At 43.0% G+C, this 22,921-nt stretch overlaps 1 protein-coding gene across 2 annotated transcripts in view; it reads right to left on the minus strand.

Moving 5' to 3' along the window:
• Positions 1 to 534: 534 nt before the first annotated feature.
• Positions 535 to 22,921, minus strand: part of LOC147019775 (uncharacterized) — a 57,380-nt gene continuing 34,993 nt past the window's right edge. For both annotated transcript variants that reach the window (XM_085894478.1, XM_085894479.1), the window contains 3 exons: positions 20,146 to 20,171; positions 16,459 to 17,971; positions 535 to 2,692 (listed from right to left, as the gene is read on the minus strand). In XM_085894478.1, coding sequence (XP_085750604.1) covers positions 1,806 to 2,692; positions 16,459 to 17,971; positions 20,146 to 20,171 — 2,426 coding nt within the window. In that variant the 3' untranslated portion in view covers positions 535 to 1,805. The remainder of the gene's footprint in view (positions 2,693 to 16,458; positions 17,972 to 20,145; positions 20,172 to 22,921) is intronic.

Consider the following 22,921-nt stretch of genomic DNA (forward strand, 5'->3'; position numbering starts at 1 on the left):
CCTCTCACTTTCTCTCCCAACTCACTCTCCCCACCTCTCCTCCCTCCTCTCTCCCCCTCCCACCTCTCTCCTCTCTTTCTCCTTCTACCTCCGCACTCTCTCTCCTCCCCTCTGAATATTCCCATCAGTGAAGCGACGGGTGGTATTTGCACATCATTAAATAAGGCCGTTTATGTGAATTGTTCTTTTCTCTGTTTTGGATCATGATAGCAACTTGGCAAACATCGAGTGGTTTGTTTGCAGTCACCGTTGTATGAAAGTTATCATTCCAAGATCCCGTCTCCATATCTGCATGACATTTCTTTATATAATGGTTGACACTTGCTGGTGGAATTAGAGCTATCGTTCTCTCCAAGCTATGCTTTCACTGACACCAGTACAGCAGCTGTCAGCAACAGATCAATTATGATTATTGTCAGGTCAAAATTACAATAGTAATATTGTATATCAAGTGAACATTGTAACCAACTTTAAATCAGGTGAAGACCCCATTTGCTTGTCGATGCGGCATGAAAACTAGCTTTAACCATGTGACAGCGAGGCAAAATAGTGCATTTATTGTTCAAATACAAAAATGAATCACCATTATATTATCCACAATGACGGGTCATTTTTGTCTCCACGATTAATTTACATGAAAACCGTTTTTGTTGTTAAAATAAACAATTAAATTGTGCTTCAAATGCAAAAGTGAATCGCTATTAAATAGCAAAATATACACAAAATGCATTTTAAATGTGCAAATCAATCACCCATGCAATAAGAAGAAGACTGCGTAACTTTGAAGTTCAACAAGTAACAGGATACAAAAGTTTTCACTTAGTTCAATTCAAGAATATCTATTTTATACACAATCGTGTATATTAATTATGTTAAAATTTTTTTTTTTTTTCGATTCCAAATCATAATGACAGACCCATTATATCAAAGAAAGGTTTAGATTGGAAGGCTTGGAGGAGATGGGAAGGTGGGGGTATATAATATATATAATATATATATTTTTATAGTTTCAAAACACAACAAAACCTGAATAGAACAACTTATGACCTTTGTGGAAAGAATCATACACTTGGCATATATATTTGCAAAGCAACGCCGAGAACATTAAATGGAAAACCCAGTAAACAATTTTAGAATATCGCAAATCAACAAGGTTGGCTTTTAATCCCCAGATTCACAAGGTCTTTTCATGCCCCCCTTAAACAATAAATATTAAGTCAGCAGCATCCTTGTTCAGCATAATGTCAAAATAATCACTGAAGAGAGGTTCGAGTGTGGCATACATCTGAAACCGTTATTTTGTCGTCAAACATAGACGCGAACAGACAAACGTTAAAAGCACCTTCCAAATGCCCAATATTTTCAAGTGATCCAAGGCTCATGGAGGAGCTCGCACATAAACCACATATAAAAAAGAAAAAAAAAGGCATTCGGAGATATCAGAGTATTTGTACAGAATTATGACATTCATAGACAATGGACAAACATACGGTGTGCCGAATGAACCTCAGTTCCCCACATCATGAAACATCCTGAGGTTGAGATGGGAACACTAACAGATCAACCCACAGTCTGCGATTTTGTTTCGAGTAAAGATAAAGGAGAAATAAGAAAAAAAATCCACAGCTTCAAAGTGATCAACCAATTATGAGTAACCTTTACAATCCATGCTCAATTCTTGTCACCACAAAAAAACATCAAAAGAAAACCCAAAATAACATTTTCTATAATCCCCTTCTCATTAAATGCAAGTACAACCACATAATGTGTGGAGTGCGTCCAAGTTCCTCCTTGTACCTTGCTCCTCAAACATTGCTGAAAGAGCCCAGTCTTTGAAACTTCTCCCTAAGTTTCTGTACTCGTCCTTGGTTGGACGCATCTTGTCCAGTGCGAACGGAAGACCCCAGCTCTGGCAAATCTCCCTGCCTTCGCCTCTGCACGTCTCCGCTCCACCGCTCCGAAGCAGGTTGGATGGAGATCACTCGCTCACGATTGGATGAATGGATCTCAGTTATGTGTTGCTTCCTGTTCCCCGGTGAGCCAACGACATAAAAGCTACGACCATGACTGCTTTCACCATTGTGTTGTGGCACAGCTCGAAAATCATCATAGCAGGTATAGTAATCGTGACTGCGGTCACGAGGAATTGTCGTGACATTGTCCATGCAACCGTCATCGTGCTTTTTATGCCGTATGTTGTCAGTTATGGAATTAGGCTGACTTGCTTGCTGGTCCCAAGATGATATATCATCAGGTGTGGTGTTCAATGTGATTGCCTCAACAGGACGAATATTGGAATATTTGTTCACGTTTATTCCACCAGGACCAACGTCGGACAACATTCGCAGCATGCGGAACGTCCCAGGATTGACACCATCATCAGGCACCTCTTCGGTTTTCAAATGCTCGGTAGTTGATATGTACCTCGAACGCAGGTCTTTCACGACAGGCCAGTGCATTGTTGCTTCCCCTTCTGTTGTCGAATTTGGAGGCAAAGTGGACGAATATTTTAACAGAGATGTTTGGGTTTCGACCGGAATTCTTACGTTCTCCACATCCTCTTCTGCAGCACCCAGACTCTTAATAGGCTGATCCTCCTCAGTTTGTGACTCATCAGTGCATACGCCTCTTATTTCCATTACTTTGGTGTTGAAATCATCCTTGGACTGAGGATGATGCAAATTTTTCTCATCTGAAAAATAGAAAGAAAAAAAATCCAATGAAAAGCATATCTATCTTTATATTACTAAAACTCTCATCTTGTATATATGAATGTATGTATGAATGTATGTATGAATGTATGTATGAATGTATGTATGTTCCCGAAATGCAGCCAAAATGGTACACGATAGCGCAAAAATTTCCAGCCCACCTTACTCACCATTTGCCTGTGGTGTGCAGTATCAAGTTTCATTCAAATCGGGCAACGAAAAAGTTATTAAAAAGTCAATCCCTGATTCAGTCAAGTACTCTTCGGAAGAATTTGATCAATGCAAACGACCTCAGCGGTATAGTTCGCTGGAGCTATCTTTGTTGTTTTTCTTTTTTTATCAACTGCTGTCAACGGGAACCCAACGGGTTTCACGGGTCGTCTGGTAATAACTGAAATCGTTACAAACATCCATGAATTAGGTATTTTAACATCAATATTGGCTGCTTGAAGGCCTGAGCTCCATAGCAGCATGACCATCATTATGCCTTGCAAGTCAAACAAGAACCAGCTGAATGCATGCAAGGTTTCATGTCACGTACTGCTTTGAGATCACGTGCCTGGAAAAATCCGAGATATTTCACGACTTTGAGAAGTTGCATGTGAAGGTGCCAGATTTATCTCACTGCACAGTAGTGATGTGCAACTGCAGTGGTTAACTGCACTTTGCTATGAGGGCTAAGCCAAGCAGGATGTCACACTTGTGCCTTAAACTCAAGGAGGCTCTTATTACAGTGCATGCGCTGGTATACAATTGCACCGAGTTTGAAATGTCCCCGGTGTCTACCATGTCTCCGGTGTCCCCCCCACGTGCCTCAAGTGACAGCCAATGACGGGGCCGTCCGGTAGATGGTAGTGCGTAACCTAGACGGAAATAGCGACAATTGACGGAAATACCCGAGTATTCATGGGTCGACAACTGACGGAAACAATTGACGGAAATACCCACAACTGATGGAAACATCCGAAGAGATAATAATAATCATTTGCCGGTTTCCGCATGAACTACACATTAGATTCACACAATACTGCCTTTCTTCAATGGAAATTTGTGAAACTAATGTTGTATATGTGAAAACCATTGAATTTATTGCTTGACGGAAAAAAAACAAGAAACGCTCCCCTCTCATGTACGAACGAACGAAAGACGTCATTTCTGCCCACCATGGCATTTCGCGCCGAACGCTGAAAGCTAAGTTCTTCTTATGCAATCATTCTCTTTAATATTAGCCATAAACAAGTGTTTCGTCATGCATTCGTAGTTGAAATTTACTTACAATAATAACATTTTTAAATTTCAAATATTAAGTACGCTTTTTAATTGTTTTTCAACTGAAAAAGCATAAATAGCATATTTTAACATTAGTGCACTCACTTGCTTCACCACACTCGCCGTTTTGAAGGATTTCACTTGTTTATGTTTATTTTTGTAGTCATGGAAGAACAATTACTTTTGATTCTAACGGCTAATCCACAGAACCTCACTATTTACAATGTGATTATTGTACTTTGTCCAAGGCAAGCTTGCTTGGACGATCTGATGAAAATATGCACTTTGGTGTCTGTGTCTGACCATGATGTAGTCGGTCGTTACTTATCCAATCCCAACCAAACTTCCCAGTGGGACTAAGGGTCATACACCGAAGGTTGTAGCTGTTTTTCACCTTGGTTAAATGCCATGTGAAGGTGTATAGATAGCTTATTATAGCGTTTTGTGGGGCACACCTCCCGGAAGTAAAAATTATTTTATCCATTAACGATTCAATCAATTCCATCCAACGTATGATTACCTTTTTAAACAGTCGCTACTAGTGTTTAACACGAGCCTGAACGAAATTCGGAGGAAACCCGATGTTCTTGAGGCATTCTATTGTTATTGCATAACCCACAGATGAACGGACCCAAGCCACCTCGACGAGCTAGGCCACAAAGATCTTTACCTAATAAAGGTGCTTAAATGAGTCAAAGCATAAATTATGTATTCCATCACCTGTGATTTTTGTAGTTATCAGATTATATGTGGACTGTATATAGCTTGTATCTTGGACCCTCATATAAAGAGATCCCAGGCATGGCTTCAAGTGTGACACGCGATATTGCCCCCGACACCTTTATGGCGCACTTGTGACCTTTATTTAATGCATAACCCCATTCCTAATGGTCGCTAGCATTGTTTAATATTTGCCAGAGGGAAATTTGGAGAAAATTGTACGTATACAAGTATACCTACACACGGGTGGTATATAGGCTCAGAGTCGCTGGTCCGCTCACCTACCGGAAGTAAAAATTATTATAGCCACAACTTAATCAGTCAATAATGTCTGATGATGGCATAATGATAATGATAATGCCATAATAATATTATTTAAAATAATAATATCAACACGCCACCATCTGTGCTTCATACGATGAAGTAGCAGGACACTGAGCATTTCACCTTCACTTCCATAGGGAGTGGGTGTTTCGAGTTTAAAAAAAAAAAAAAAATCTGCTAGATTTAAAATGCATTGAATAACGAGAACAGCACTCAGTAGAGCGCATACCTCCGCCAGGCTGAACAGTTTATATTTTGTATCCCAATGATAGGCCGAATCTGGATCCAGACCTGAACCAAAATCGAATCGACTTGTTCTCGTCACCTAACCAACTCCTCCACATCGTTTCGTCCAAATCCATCCAAAACTTTTTGAGATATCATGCTATACATCATTTTTGTCCTTATCTCTCAATGGTGAAAATTCAATTGTAAAATTAAATTCTCGTATCCAGATCCAGATCTGGATCTTCACCAAAATCTAATCAATTTGTCCTTGTCACACACCCAACCTCTCCACCAAATTTCATCCGAATCCGTCCACATCTTTTTCAGATATCCTGTTCACAGACAGACAGACAGACGTGAAAGCATAACCTCCATCCACCTTCGGTGGATGAGGTAATGATTCCCACATGTACAAGTCTTTGTAAATTGAAATAATGCATCTCGTAAGTAACTGTGCAAGGATCTGTTGATGTTCTGTCTGTGAATTTGATAAACATGAAAGCTGGTAGACTGAGGACTGGTCCCTTTTGCTTGAGCACACACGGTCACATGAAGTTCCACGGCTCCAAGAGTTTGCAAACATGATACGAGCTTCGGGGTGATTCAAGATATCGTGCGGGTGATTTTGTTTCTCAATTTTGTATCCAATACTTAAAGATTTGACTGAAGATTTCCTTCATGTCCTTGCTGTCAGAAATTATAGCATACTTTTGTCTCATCTGTATTGTCTTTTGTCTGAATTTAACTGGTGCAGGTATTAGAAGATAAGCAAATGCAAACCAATGGGAATTACAGCCATTGTTGCTGCAACGAGCGGATAGGTGGATGCGACGCACAATCTATCCCACAGAGATCCCAGGAGAGGTGTTTGGTAGGTGGGACAAGACACCATAATGGTTTGGAGTGTGTTGAAGACCAAACACTTATGGCCAGGTGGTGATTTATGACCGGCTGATTTTCGAATAAATAAAAGACGAGCTATGCAAATAATATCAGGGGTCCGGCAGTGGAGAAGAGAGACCACTGAAGAATTGCCTCCACCAGACAAAATTTCCAACAATAAACTGTTACAGCATGGCAGCTACAAATGCCACAACGATGAGCTGCAGTATGGAACAGAATAGTGTGGTATAATGGTTCCTATCGTGTGCTGCCTTTTTGGCTGCTGGTTGCATCATCGGTTAAGGGCGCAGCTATGCCGCTGATGCAGTGCCCCTATTATCAGTATACTGGTTCTCATTTCACCGACCTCAGAAGGATGACAGGCTGAGTCAACCCCCTGGTGTTAATTCAGTGGATAACGAGGCTCAAACTCAGGACCCTCAGATCCCAAGCCACCACCCTAACCGCTATGCCAACACCAGGCTGGTATAATGGTGCAATGGTGTGGTAGACCTCAGGTTTGAGGGTTTTCTGCACGTGCGGTGAAAATCTGAACTGATTTCCACCTCATAAAGCCGAGTTTTTCGATCCGGATTTTATTTGGTGAGTTTTATGTTAATGTGTCTTGTCCATGTGTTGCTGTTGTATCCTGTACTATATTGCACGTTCATTTGTTAGTTATCCCCCGCCAACCAACGAAGTTGGCGGGGGATATAGAAATGGGTTCCGTCCGTCACATTTTGTTTCCGGAGCTTAACTACAAATCCCCTCAATATATATTTACGAAATTTGGTACACATATCAAGCAAGTGGTGAACTCGTGCCTTTTGATATTTTCTAAATGATAGGTCACATGGTTTGGCAGCCATGTTGGATTCAAGAAAAATATTAAATAATGTTTTCTCTAGAATCACATCACCTAACAAAGCGAAAATTTGCAACTATCATCTTCCATCATGTCTGCATACATAGTAAAAATTATGTCGTCACAAGTCACATGGTTTGGTGGCCATCTTGGATACCAAAACACACCTCATCCGATTAACACGAAACTTCACACACATATTCCACTGGAAGATTGGAGGCAGAATCTAAACTTATGATGTCATAGGTCACATGTTTCGTCAGCCATCTTGGATTGAAAATTAATAAATAAATAAAAAAATCTTCTTCTCCAGAATGGCTGGACAGATTGAGGCAAAACTTCACACACACTTTCCCCAAGACATCCTTTCAGAAGTTTGTTAATTTCTAATTGATAGGTCACATGGTTTGGCGGCCATATTGAATTTATCCTAAAACCTTCAAACATCTTCTCCAGAACGGCTGGTCAGATCAAGGGAAAACTTCACATACATATTGCACACGCTTAGGGAATATAAGTTTGTCAATCCTCATTTACTATGGCGGGGGATATTGAAGACTTTGTCTTCAACAGATGCTAGTTGTTATTAGTTTCATATTGTTCAAGGCCTGACAAGGCCAATCCTCGAATAGAAAGTCTGAAAATTATTTTTCTCCGTGTTTCTCGTTTTGTTTTCTTCTTCCCGTGTATCTTGCTTCTACCTACTCAACATTATCCGATTTCCTCTCCTTGCTTCAAAAAAACAAACAAACAAACAAACAAAAAACCTCTATTTTACATTCCATAACAATTCTCATTTCAAAATGAATTTCCTTCAGCTTCTGGTTCCACATTTTTTCCCCTGTCCCTCTTTTATCAAAATCTCCAAACTGAATCTACGTTAAATATAAATGTTCCTTCCTCCTTTAAAAACTATGAGCAGAGTACCCACCCTACGGGCGATCTTGTTCCAAGCATGCAACACGTTCTTCTAACACGTAGGTCTACCTTCTTTGGGCGGTGTATAGGCAACTGATGGCTCTGTATACGCAAAAATTAATAACTTGGGTTACGTGCATGAAGGAAAAACATACCTACTGCTTATAATTCAAAACACCTAACTGAACTGTAAATGGTGGGGACTTGTAACCTCCATCTGGAGGCTGCGCAACATGATACACATTTACATGGACAATGCGTGTTCCCCTTCCTTCCACCCGCCCCAAGACCACCCGGCAAAGATAAAAACACCCCTATACATTAATACATTAACTGGGATCATACTGATCCTACGTAGCAAGTCTGTACATAATCGGCCCAGAAATGTTGTAGTAGTGCGACAAATACAAACCGGTCCATGAATTATTGCAAGGATTTAGCATCAATTTGAAAATGTATTTCGATGCTACATGCGTTTTCCTTCGACACCATGACACGTCTTCTTCTTTGTGTGTCTTCTTCACAAGGGTTTTTTTTTTTTCAAGGTGTTTGTTCGCTCAGCGCTTGGTCCACCAATCATCTCCCTGCACATGATCTTACACCTCCCATTCCCCAAGAGTATCTCTGGCTGTAACTTCCCCTCCGCTCCCACCACTTCTCCGTCTGTGTGTTGTACCATCCTCCAAACGGTGACGACTTCATTTAAATCTCTCACTCAGATAACATGGACAAACTTTTAACGAATCATCCCAACTCTCTCTTCGTCATATGTGGTTATTTTAATTGTCACCATGCAAATTGGCTAGGTGTTGGTACCTCTCTCACCAACCACGGCACTTCATCAAATTACTTCTGTGACTCCCATGGGACTGACTCAATCTGTGAACTTTCCAACCCGGATTTCTCCCAATGGCAAATCCTCCCTTCTGGTCTTGGTGATGACCAACTTTCACGCAAATGTCTCCTCTTCCTCTGCTCCAATTGGTTCAACGGATCATGTGCCTGTGAGAGTCAACATCTCTCTGGCTATTTTCAGAGAGCTGCCACAATGCCGGCGAGTCTGGCATATCACTTAGGCAGATTAGCAAGAACTGCAAGTAGCCCTCTCTCTTCAGGATTGGTCTCTCATATCTACCGCCCCGGATGTGAACTCAGCCTGGGAATTCTTCCACATAAACATGCTTTTTCATGCACAGATTCAACGAATTTCAACTTCAATGATCCTATCCTTCTTTCCTAGGCAGATCCTTCTTTCCTTCAATTATCTTCAACAGATGCTCTGAAACAACTTGCCTTCTCTTCCTGGAAAGCTATCTCAGTGCACTCCAAAAAGTCTGCAACAAGTGTGTGTCCACTCTCAGGAGAGCTATAAAACAACATCTGTCTACAAGAATAAACTTTCAAACTCGTCTCCCCTCCTACAAGACCTGGTGGTGCCTTGTTAAGTCTGTCGCTGGAGTATGCTCCTCTTTCATCCTTTCCCTCTATTCAAATGGCACGACAGCCGACACCACTCGTGAGAAGGCTGAATTCTGTGTTTGCTTCCAAATCTTGTGCCCTCAACACCTCACTCTCGGTAGCCATCCTTCCCTGTCATACCCAACTGCTCCTGGACTCTGCGTCTTTTGCACATGAAAATGTGGACAAGGTTATTTTAACCCTCGACTCTGACTCTGCGACTGGAACGGACGGCATCAGCTCACATGTCGTAAAATCCTGCTCTTGCACATCCTCTCTCTGCCCTTTTCACCCTCATTTACCATAGGTCATCCATCTTTCATCCACTTGGAAATCCACCAACATCAAAGCATTTGATAAAAAGATGTAAAAGCGGATTCCCTTAACTGCAGACCTATCAGCTTACTTCCAATCATCAGCAAGGTCATGGAATCCATCATCACAGTTGATATGAAATCCTTCATTTTCTCGAACAATCTCATCTCAGATCACCAAATTGGATTCAGACCAGGTCATTCCACCTGGGAAATGCTGCTTCTACTCACCTAACAATGGATGGAGGCCCTCAATATCAGAAATGAGATCAGGGCCATCTCTATGGACATATCTCATGCTTTTGATACAGTCTGGCATCCTGCATTACTCTCCAAACTCTCTGCCTATGGCATCCAAGGCCAACTTCACACACAGATTACTGACTTCCTCGACCCTCCCAGCCAACGTGTGGCTCACAACGGAATCCTTTCATCTCCTCTCCATGTCAAGACTAGAGTGCCCTCAAGGCAGTGTTCTGCGCCCGATCCTTTTCCGAATCTTCATCAATGATCTCTCTGACTCTCTGGAAAATCCTCTTTATCTATTTGCTGACTCCACCCTCTGCCGTGACATCCCACATCCTTCAGACAGGCAGGCTGCAGCCCGTCACTCTCTTCCGATATTGACAAAATCAAAAGCTGGTCAAACACTTAGAATGTGTCTTTCAATGCTTACAAGTTTCACACTCTCACTATCTCTCTCTGAAAGGACCGTCTGTCAAATCCCCCCCCCCCCATCTATTTTTTAACAATCCTTTTGAGAAAGTTCAGTCATTCAAACTCCTTGGTCTCATTATCAGCCACAATCTTTCTTGGGAAAACCACATTTCAAAGTTGGTCTTCAAAGGCATGATGGAGGACTGGGCATCCTCTGCTGTGAAAAGTTCTTCCTTGGCACACCTAACCTCCTATCCACCTACAAGGCCTTCATCTGTCATCTGTAGCTTTAAGGAGTACTGCTCTCCCCTCTCGACTGGTTCCCCTGTCTCACACCTTGCTCAGCTTGATGCTGTAGAAACCAAGGCCTTCAAGATTATTAGAATCTCCCACGATGAGGCTCAGTCTGTGGGTCTATCACTTCGCCATCACAGACAGGTCAGTGGTCGGTCTTCTACCGCCTCCTTTCTGGTCTTGCACCCTCTGCTCTTTCTGTGATTTATCCTCCCCAGATTTCTGCAGGGCAAACATGGTGTGCCATCAACCCCCTTCTGGTGAAACTACCTAAATTCAAGATCACTGCTCACCTCCATTCATTTGTTCCTCTTTTCTCCCACCTGTGGAAACAACTTTCACATTCTCTTCACCCCAGGTCTTCAAGATAGCTGTTCACCACCATCTTAGATCATCCCCAATCCAAAACCATGATCTATTCTACCCTTGTTAACTCACCCCAATACCTCCTCCTTCCAAATTTCCAGTTTTTCCTCCTGACATTTTTGTATTTATATTCTGTATCCATCTTTTTTCCCGTATGCATACTCCCCTGCTCCTCATTCCTCCCCACACTCATTGTTTGTGCAAATCTGCCTCTATCTTGGCCTTCAACATTGCTGTTGGTGTCCCCCCCTTCTCAACGGTTCCTTTTGTCCTGTTGTGACCTGATCCATTCAGTGTACTAATTAAAGCTCTTCCATGAGCCTCAACTGTGTATACAAAATTCAAAAAAAAAAAATGCAGCAAAGCTGGTGCTGGGCACGTGAGGAAGAGCGAATCGTCCAGCTGTGGCCCACAATTATTGGAGCGACCACTAAAGCCGGAGCTGTTAGGGGCAGGACGACACTCAGGCACACGGTGAGTAACGAGTGAGGAGCACTCGATCGCTCGGTCAGTAGTGAGGTCATAGCTAACTTTTAAGGACAAAAAGAAAATGTAAGGGATGTTACTCCTCTTCTCCTATGGCAGCACAGTTCAGGTGTTTGAATTGAAGCCACCATCAACCAGATTGGTCCAAGTCAGACAAAGCATTTATTAATGAGAAGGGCATTCAGTAGAGCACACACCTCTGCCGCGTAATGCCTGATCCACGAGAACATATCGGGCCCAATACATTTTTGAAATATCATGCTGTACATCGTTTTTGGTCCTATCTCTCAACGGTGAAGAATCACTTAAAAAAATTATGAGATCCGGATCTTCACCAAAATCTAATCAATTCTTCCTTGTCACACACCCAACCCGTTCACAAAATTTCATCCGGATCTATCTACAACTTTTTGAGATATCCTGCACAAAGAAACAGGCAGACAGAAATGGGTGAAAACATCACCTCATTCACCCCTTCGGTGGCGGAGTTAACGACTGGGAACTGACAACGTTAACTTTCATGCGTGTGTGTCTGCTTGCATGTCTTTCACGTTTCAATTCACATATTTCCCTACGCAGAAATCTCGAGAAATTGTAAATACTTTTATGATTTTTCAAATTGAAGTGAGGATTGGAGATCTTTGTGGGTAACTAACTATTTTACAAAGTTGAAGGATTTTGACAATTCTTCCTTATTTCTGTGTATGTCCGTGCTGAGCGTGTGAAGTTACGCAACGTTAGATTCTCAATCACAATCACAAGGGTTCGTGGCTCCGCTAGTCCTTGTGACTGAATCTCAACAAAAAGATCAACTCGGCCCTCAAGGCCGTGGTACACAATTCCTTTGGGATAGTCAATTGGACCGTGCCTGGTGTTGGCTTAATGGTTAGGGTAGTGGGCTTGGGATCCTAGGGTCCTGAGTTCAAATCCCGCTCACTGTTGAATTAACACCAGGTGGGGTTGACTCTGCCTGTCATCCTTCCGCGGTCGGCAAAATGAGTGCCAGCATGCTGGTATACTGTGTCGGAGTGGCGACCTGTCCAGGATTGTTCCCAATAGCCAAGGAGACTGCTTCGGCGGCACCAACGCTCTGCACAGAGTATGGTCCTAATGGATGGATTGGACCGTTGTGACAATACGGTCAATACAGAGCCACAGCTTGTGACACATAGAGCCACATGGAGCATGACAAAAAGGTGCCGCTTTGGCCTATTTAATCGGAAAATGAAGACTTTTTCTGCGAATGCAGCCAAAGATGATGTCTTAATAGAGTGCTAGAGCTTTGGTAACATATACAAGGGTTCACCGTCAAACAAACACCACACATTTAAAAAGCAGAAATCCTGTTTTAGCTTTTGCACCAACAGGCCGTATCACAATTGGAGATGGGGGAGGAGTGGTTGTCGAGGTAACATGGATACTGGAAGTCTCAGTCTTCTTTCATATGCAGCACAAGGATGTCAGCAGCATCACTGGCTGGGGCCACGGCTGTGCCGCTGATGCAGTGTCCCCAGTAGGTTAGGGCAGGAATTTGGAATTTGCCCATGGTGCCGACGATAGCTCGCCGACTCATTGCGAAGGAAACCGTGGGGCTTTTAATGTCCACGACTAATGCTAGCAGACGGGACACCGCTGGAAGTCTGTGATAGCTATTTCCTGGGATTGCAGAATGGCCTAGAGGTATGCACGCTTGCCTCTGAGCTATTTTACCTGGGTAAGAGTCCCGACAAAGCTACAAGCTGTCATCCCACTGTTTCATAGGCAAGGTGGTTCATCAATGTGTGCTGTCCCTCGGATGGACGTTAAACTGGGTGCCTTGTCTGCCGGCATTAGTTGGTGGACCTTGTAGATTCCACGGTGTCCTTCGCGAAGAGTAGGTGAGCTATCATTGGCACCCTGAACAAATTACAAATTCCTGTGCTGACCTACAGGGGGCACTGCATCAGCAGCACAGCTACACCCTCAGACAATGATGCTACCCTGCAGCTTTACTTAATTCTCTTATTTGGCATTTATTGTTAAATTAGTTTAATCATAACACTACTTTTTAATGAATACCGAGTATTTTGGTTGGTTATTTAGTTGTGTTCTTTTACATTCGTTTAACACAGAGATTGAGGCTCGGAAAGAGTGGGGTGGAAGGGGATTGAGCATTAAATTTCAATCCTGTAAACAAACAATGAAGCCGAGGCGAAGAGGTCGACAAAGGATGGAAAAACAAACAGACATGGAATTAGCAGAAAGACCGAGTCCAATGAGTTGGGACATGGCTAAAAGGGGGATAAGCAAGCAAACGCCACATGAGCAAACAGGAAAAGCTGTTCAAACAGGCTAGAGAAAAGTGCAGGTGGGCCAGAGAGAGCAGTCATCAACAAAAGGAAAGATTACGAGTGGGAATAGAATGAGAAAATGGTGGCTTGACATCTTTCATGAGTGGGGTGACTATCTACCCCTTTTTATTGAAATCCATAACCTCATAGTAGCCTGGTGTTCGCTCAGTGGTTCGGGTGGCGGCTTGGGATCCTAGGGTCCTGAGTTCAAGCCCCGTCGGCCGCTGAATCAATACACCAGGGGGTTGCCTCAGCCTGTCATCCTTCCGAGGATGATGAAATGAGTACCAGTTCCAGTGTGTGTACTGGTAGAGGGGCACTGCATCAGCGACATAGTCACGCCTCAAGAAATGATAGCTACCCCAGCAGCTAAGCTGCCATACGACCACGGACCACCTCCATTAGTGGTATTTTCCAATGTCGTAATTTTTTGCTCCAAGGTAGTAGGCCATACGGACATCGCATACCGATCGTGCAGTAAACCGAATGGTGCATCCACTCTTTTGGAGCCATTCATTTTTTTTTTCTCTACAATACACGGGGTACTTCAACATGTTTGGGTTCGGCTCGTACTGTTAACTACATCAGTTGTCCACCATTAAGTGTATTCGGTGTGATGGTTGTACAGAAGAATACCAATAGTAGCGGTGATATCGGTTGATCTCATAAATATGAATTGATCTCATAAATATGAGTGTTACACATCCACAAAAAGGATAAGAATAAACCTACGTTCTGCAATTCCACATACTACTTTAGCAATTACAATCACAACTAGAAAGCATCTCAAAATGCAAAGCCCGTTTGCATCCGCTCTGTATTCAAACTAAACTTGATGAAAAAGACAGTATAAAAAAATTGTACATTTTATCAATTTGTTTTCTCCATATTCTCATCATAAAGGTTTGTTGAAGATTTGATGACAAAAGCTCAATTGGTAAAAATGTTAACGCCTGGAGAGACACGCTGAAGCTCAATGGTAAAAAAATGAATAAAAATTAAAGCAATTTTAAAAAGCCTAACTAACGGAGCGTCTCCCGCTTGACTCGCTGCGGCAGAGCTAATAATGGCTATTTAAGTCACTTTGACTTTGCTCTTTCACATTTTGACCCAATGTTTATTTTTATTATTCTCCCACATATTCTCATCATAAAGCTTAGTTGAAAATCAAATGGTTAATAAGTTATGGCCTGGACACACACACACACACACACACACACACACACACACACACACACACACACACACACACACACACACACACACACACACACACACACACACACACACACACACACACACGCACACGCACACGCACACGCACACGCACACACGCACACACACAACCCTGTCTCCCATTGCATGGGGGAAGGGGTGCAGGGTTGGAAGGAGGGGAGGAACAGGCTAATAAAATTATAATTAAATTCCCATAATCGATTCCAAGTATTGGGCATCTATATATTACTAAAACTCTCTTGTGTGTATGTATGTATGTATGTATGTATGTATGTATGGATGTATGTATGTATGTATGTTGGGTGGTCGATCTAGTCGGAAAAAAAAACAAACTTTATTTGAGATTTGTTCTACCCTTATCAGTATTTAAAATGGCGATTTTGATTAAACTTGGTGGGTAGGTTCATACCATGACCTAGTTGTGTGCAAATGAGAACCGTTGCTATGGACACCACCGTTACCTAGCAATGGGACTTTGAAATTTTTGAAAAATCGTAAAAAAAATTATTTTTTTGAAAATCAAAAATCGGGCCACGAGCGACTGTGGGCAGTACATTCAGCTGTATTGTCAAAAATTTCCAGCCGGATCCTATGAAAACTGTCGGGGAAGATAGACTTTGAATGAACCCTGGTCAAAAACAATAAAAAAACGAAGTTCGTTATATCTCAGAGACTATGAGTCAGATATACATGAAACTGGTATGGTAGGTTCATGGTATGCCCTAATTATGTGTGAGAAAACCGTTGCTATGGACCCCTCCGTTGCCTAGCAACGGCTGACTACCCATGTCCACCTACCAGCTTGTATGTAGTATGTTCCCAAAATACAGCCAAAACTGTACACGATAGCGCAAAAATTTTCGGCCCACCTTACTCACCATTCTCCTGCGGTGTGCAGTATCAAGTTTCGTTCAAATCGGACAACGAAAAAAATTATTTTAAAATCAATTCCCGATTCAGTCAAGTACTCTTCGGGAGAATTTGAACAATGCAAACAACCTCAGCAGTATAGTTTTCTGGAGCTATCTTTCTTTCTTTTTTTCCTTGAAATGATTTTTTCATCAGCCGCTGTCACAACGGGAACCCAACGGGTTCACGGGTCGTCTAGTAACAATTAAACTTGTGAATGTCCCAAAGCATTTTGATTGTGGTCAATTTTGCTGTCATTGTTGTTGTACTTGTCTACTCGTATCGTCACATTCAATCCTAGATGAGTGCAAGTTCAAATAAACCACCTATATTCGAAACCCCAACAAGGAATTCCACCACTATACCAGATCAATACCCTCCATCAGTTTGTGACCGAATTAAATCATTGGTATGAGAATGTGTTCGTTAAACTTGTCCGTGCGAACCTCCTGGAAATGGATTACAGAATAACTATTTCAATTGAGACTTACCTGTGCAGAGCACGGTGTTCGGTCTGGATCTTTGAAGATGTTGCCGTTTCAAAACCGAAGTCCTCACGTTTCCTTTCTCCTGTGAAGACTTGATGCGCATGCTGTACTTCCGAGCCATTTGAAACACCTTGCTCATCCTTTTGCCGTCTTCGTCTGTGCTCCCGGTACTTTGTGCTGGCAGCCTGCCAGGCTCCCAAATTCGAGGCCTTTCCTCACCTTGCGAAGCCATTATGACATGTGGAACGCTCTCCGATGGGCTCTTTTGTAAACGATCCATGTCGTCAAATACTTCATTCTCGAGATGACTTGAGAGACGGTTGGGACGACGGACAACTTTAGTGTCTATTGGGCAACTTTGCTCTGAAGTGGCACGGCTTTTAGAAAACTCATTCTCAACACACATCTGCTTCTCTTTACAGTCTTCTTTCGCTGGTTCGACGTCGGCAAAGTTGGCATGAAATATACCAGTGGCTTTCGGTTTTTCCCACTGAAGTGTGGACGTGCCAGCGAGCTCAGAATTCTGCTGTTGGTTAAGCTGAGATAATTCTGATATATGCGCTGGAAGAATTGGGATCTCCAGCCTTTGCGGAATCGCTTCTTTGATGAAATCAAATGACAATTTCTGTTTATTTTCCAAAACATGAGGGTTCATGTGAGAGACATTTACAACACCATTTCCATTCTTCTCACTGAATGACCTTTTCAGACATAACGCTTGATTTGTCAACACATTTGGCTCTTGAGCTACAGGAGAATGAAATCTCTTGATCTTTTCAATGAGATTACGGTTCGTCCTCGACAGAGACGATGTTAGTTGACTTTGCCTTTGTAGATGAATGGGGAAATTGCTGTTACATTTGGGTGGCATGGTCTCCTCAACGTGTTGCAATTTGTTGTTTGACGACGACGGCAAACTGTCATCTCGAAGATGTAACCAAACCTCACTGGTAGGCTTCAGATGGAATGTAGGGTTTGATAAATTTCTCCTGTGAGGCTTGTAGTTTTCTTCCAAATGCACTTCCTCACTATCGGAACTGTTATGATGGCTCGGGGTCGGTGTGTCATCTTCTGATAAACAACCGAACGTGTCACCATCTACGCTACGCTCACCCACCAGCTCCAGTGAAGGTGGTGGTGTGTTACAGATAGTGCTGTCTTCACTCATCTCTCCACTCTCTTCAACGGAGTCGTAATGATGTTCATCCAATTTCATGCTTGCCTTGGTTAAAATGTCGCCTGATGTTTTTGTTTGGTGAGGTTTGTTGTTCATTGCGATACGGAAAGACTCTGATCTCCCCGACACATTTAGACTGATCAAATCCGCTTCACCCTCTCCTTCAAGTTCATCCGCAGACGTTTCCACACATGAAGATGTCTCGTAGTCAGACATTTCTGAATACTGGCTTGGTGTTTCGGGCCTTGGAACACATTCGCGCCTATTCTTGAAGTCATCTTCTCTCAGGACGATGGGGTCCACTCTGTTATTCAAGCTACCGTTTGCAATTCCAGTGTCCTGCATAGAAGAAAAACACAAGGAAGGATATCAATCAACGAGGCATGAAAACAGCAACATCTTCGGTTTTTCTTTTCTCACTCATCATATACAAAAGGTACATAAAATGCAAATCAAAAAAACAGTTGGCACGCTTAACACAATTTTTCAGCAACTACTTGTAGCCATCATCGATGACTCATTTACGATGGCCTTCCATTACATAGAAACACAATAGAGATGACCACAACCATTCTGGCTCCATCTTTATGAAGGAAGCCTGGTGGATAGGCTGAACCGAAGGAATTACAGTGAACCACACAAATTGGGGTGTTACTAAAGTTCTACAATCATACCCTGCAGGAGAAAGCAATATAGTTTACACAAATGGTTTTCAGCCTTTGGGGGAACTTTTTTTTATTTTGCAACATCTATCCAATGTGTTGGTCTGAGTTCACGATGAGGCCAACCAACTACAATTTATCAGACAGGAATAAATAGTTTGCATCCAAATTTTATACCTTTTGCTTCCAACTTGCACGTGCCTCGATGTTGGTCTCCAAAAACAAATTGATGTAGCGTCATTAAACGAGAAGGGAACTCGGTAGAGCACGTACCTCCGCCACACAATGCCTGATCCATGAGAACATATCGGGCCCAATACGTTTTTGAAATATCGTGCTATACACTGCTATATCGTTGTTGGCCCGATCTCTCAATGGTGAAGAATCACTAAAAAAATTAATAATTCTCGTATCCAGATCCGGATTCGGATCTTCACCAAAATTGAATCATTTCTTCCTTGTCACACACACCCAACGTGTCCACCAAGTTTCATCTGAAACCGTCCAGAATTTTTTTGAGATATTGTGCTATATATCATTTTTTGGCACGATCTCTCAATGGTGAAGAATCAGTTAAAAAATTCTAGTAGTCGGATCCAGATCTGGATCTTCATTAAAATCTAATCAATTCGTCCTTATCACGCACCGACCGAACCTGTCCACAAAATTTAATCCGGATCTGTCCACAACTTTTTGAGACAGACAGAAAGGGGTGAAAATATAACCTCCTTCACCTTCGGTGGCGGAGGTAATAATGTTACCACCTTGACACCGCCACACCCCAGCGAGCGAAAGCAATGGAAAGAGTGGAGAGCCAGATAAAAATTTAGTAATCAAAACACCATAAATAGTCAGAGGAGGCAAAAGGTTATGATTGAAGCATGGCACACGTCATGTTTCATTATCACACCAGTGTGTCGTTACATTCATGAAACATTATCACTACACCCGGACATAGGCATGGCACATGTAGCATTTCATTGTCACACTAAAGTGTTAATAAATTCACAAACTGGAGTTCATAGAATACCTTACGCCGTGCAGTCTTTAGAAATAGGAGTATGGGAAGGGTCTTTTAAACTTTTGCTTTGGGTTTTGCACGAACCAAACCGCTAGGTGCCACCATATTTGTCCGAATGCTGAATCTAATGATTACTCGGAGAACGAGATGGCATGATCGCTGAATCTCACAGTTACTCTGTCCTCAGGACATGAGATGGAATACATATTTTGTCCAAGTACTGCGAAACAGGTTTTTGAAAGTGCCAAGAAGGCAATTCGTGTTATAAAGTGTTCAACTGTATAATTAAATTGAAATAAAATGAAGGTTTCAAAGTCCTTTAAGACATCCCTAAAAGCAGTAAGTTTCCTGTTTGGAATGATTTTCAATGTTGTTTGACTGCCAGGCAGGCAGAGTAAAAAAAAATTTACCTTACTCCTCTCTATGTACGCGTGATCGGGATGAGATGCCCTACATTTTGCCAATTCCAGAGCCAAAGTACTCCTCGACTGGAGGTGTATGTTTCAATTCACGCTCTGATTGGTGTTCTATCCACAGTGTTCAAAATATAAATTTAAATTGAAATCAAGTTGTTCCTCAATCATGGACTGACGACTGCAGACAGACAGACAGACAAAGTGAACTAATTGTCTAACTCCACTTTTTTGCTTTGCATGCATGAGGCAAATATCACAATACCTCGACACAAGCGTTGCACGAATCATGGTTCACGATCAAACAGTTGTGTCAATACATTCATGAAGCGTCACTACATCGACATACTACCTCAACATGCAGCAGAGATTGCTGGAAAAAAAAAACCCTCAACATAATTGAATAAAGGCACCAACCTGGCTGATGTGTGATGGTGGTTCCACTGTGGGATGAAAATGGGTGGGTGAGGGGATGGGGTGAGGGATAAAGATGAGTTTGGATAAAATAGAACCAAATTTTACAACTTACAGCATTCCCTCTTCCCTGCAAATCAAATAAAAAAAATAACGATGCGGAACAATTATAGCAAGAGTAAAGCAAATAACATTATTCGTTTGTAGCAGTAAAGTGATCAGCAATCAAAAATAGTGTTTCTCCAACAAACACAGTAATTCGGCTGTTCTCATCCATGTTCACGATGTGAGTGAGAGTGAACGTGAGAGTGACTGTGAGGGTGAGAGGTTTGATAGGCCTGATCTCCATTCCGGTGGCAGAGTTGCAGCTTATATCAAGAACTCCATTTCCCACCATCCGTGCACCACCCTTCCCCATCCAAACCCCCCAGAAGTACCTTCAGCTGCATTTTCCCCTCCACAAGCACCTCCTGTTTGTTTGTGTGCTGCACAGTCCTCCGAACAAGGACTCCTCCATTTATGTATCTCTCTATGTAAACATGGAGCATCTTGTAACCGTCCATCCTGACTCTCTCTTCCTCATGTGGTGATTTCAATGGTTGACTGGGAGTTGGTACCTCTTCAACTAGCCATGGCATTGCAGCAAAAGACTTCTGTGAACCAATGGGCCTCACCCAATCGGTGAACATTCCGACCCAGATTTCTCGTGGTGGCATGTCCTCCCATCTGGACTTGGGTCATGACAAATTGTCCTACTAATATCTCCTAGTTCTCTTCTACCGCATTCGGTTATTCTGATCATATGTTTCTACGAATCACCATCTCTCTGGCGATTATCATGGTGTGTGTAGGCATGTTACTTTTGCATCACAGACAAGTAGGTGGCTTCTCTGTATTCCACTGCATCCTTTTTAGTCTTGCACCCTGTCCTCTCTTGGTTCTTACTTCACACATTTCTACAGGGTTCATATAGTCTACTCAGGACTAAAATACAGTTGTTCACCACAACCAAGGGCCACCCCCCCTTTCCAGACTCATGATCTCCTGACCCCAAATAACCTCATTTGCAAGCACTCCCTTTATTTTTTTTAGGTTATTGTGATTTCCACCCTCTCACTCAACTCTTTTCGTTTATTAATTGTTGGTTGGTTTGTTCCTTTTCTGTTTCATCCCCACTTTCCACTTCCTCTCCTTGCTGTGTTTCATTCAGCTTGTGTGCCACTTGTTTACCCCCATGTGTCCTGCTCCAGGTCAGGTCAGGTATGGGATCATGTGCCAGAGCAGCGCGTCGCTGCGTCCACTTTCTGCTGGTACTCCAGGGGCCTCTGTCTGGCTATCCCCCAGGCAGATGCCTGGCCCATCCCCATCTACTTGAGGTGTTGATGAACCTTCTGCAACCACAAGGCACATGGTCGGCCCATTGGCCTCCTCCACTCATGAGGCTCCCTTGCTGAGAGAATCTGGTGAGCAGGATCAGCGTCAGAAAACGAGCCACATGTCCATACAGCCACAGCTGACGCTCACGGACTATGTCGGTAAAAATCTCATTTCAGTCTCTCTGAGCAACCGCTCTTTGGACACAAAGTCTGACCAGCGATAGCCAAGGATTCTCTGAAGAGACCTGGTACCAAAGGAATTAAGTCTCCATCTCAGATCCTTGGTCAGAGTCCAAGTCTCATATCCATAGAGTAAGACTGGAAGCACCAAGGACCTGAAGACTCAGACTTCCGTCCTCCTGCAGAGGTACCGGCAGCACCACACCCAATGATCTCGTGAATCCATGACTCTCCAGGCACAACCCAGATGTCTGTTGACCTCTGGCTCACAGCCAGCAGAGACAGGAATATCACTACCAAGGTAAGTGAATCGCTCCGTGACCTCAACATCCTCACCACAAACAGGTACAGACATGACAGCAGCATCCAAGATGTCATTCAAAGCCTGGCTCTTAGTTTTGATCCAGAAAACCCGTAATCCCAGCAGCTCAGACTTCTCATTCGGCAGCTCGAGGGCCCCCAAAAGGATATCCAAAGTCTCCGCAAAGATGACCGCATCATCTGCGAAATCAAGGTCAGAGATCTTGACATTCCCAAACGATGCACCGCAGCTTGATCTCTCAGACAACCTCCCCAAAATCCAGTCCATGCAAGTGCTGAAAAGTGTGGAGGCCAGTACACACCCCTGACATATTCCAGTAACAATTGGAAATAAATCAGAGATGGTATCACCACATCTCACAGCACTCTCAGTCCCAGAGTATAGTTCAGACATCAGATTGATCAGTTTTGGTGGCAGCCCACGAAGACCGAGAATCCTCCAAAAGGCTTCCCGATTCACTCAATCAAATGCTTTGCAGAGATCAACATAGGCTGCAAGCAGCCCCTGCCGAAACTCTCGTCTGCGTTCGGTGAGGATGGGAAGAGCAAGGATACGGTCAATCGTTGACCTCTTGTGTAAAGCCTGACTGCTCTGGTCACTGGTGCTCAAGAAGATGGTGGCGAACCCTATCAAGAATTATCCGAGCAAAGACCTTGCCCGGCACTGAGAGCAGCGTTACCCCTCGGTAGTTGTTGCACTTGTGGCGATCACACTTCCCTTTATAGAGAGGAACAACAAGGCCCCTCTTCCAGTCAGTTGGGATGATGCCTGTGTTCCAGGCAGAGCACAGAACTGCATGCAACGACACGAGTGCAGCATTTCCACCAGCCTTGAAAAGTTCAGCATGGATGAAACAGATCCCAGGAGCTTCAACCCATTTCATCCCGTTCACCACAGCCTG

This window comes from Eptatretus burgeri, chromosome 9 (assembly GCF_056783735.1).
Source record: "Eptatretus burgeri isolate ZD-2024b chromosome 9, Ebu_testis_v1, whole genome shotgun sequence".
NCBI classification, from domain to species: Eukaryota; Metazoa; Chordata; class Myxini; order Myxiniformes; family Myxinidae; genus Eptatretus; species Eptatretus burgeri.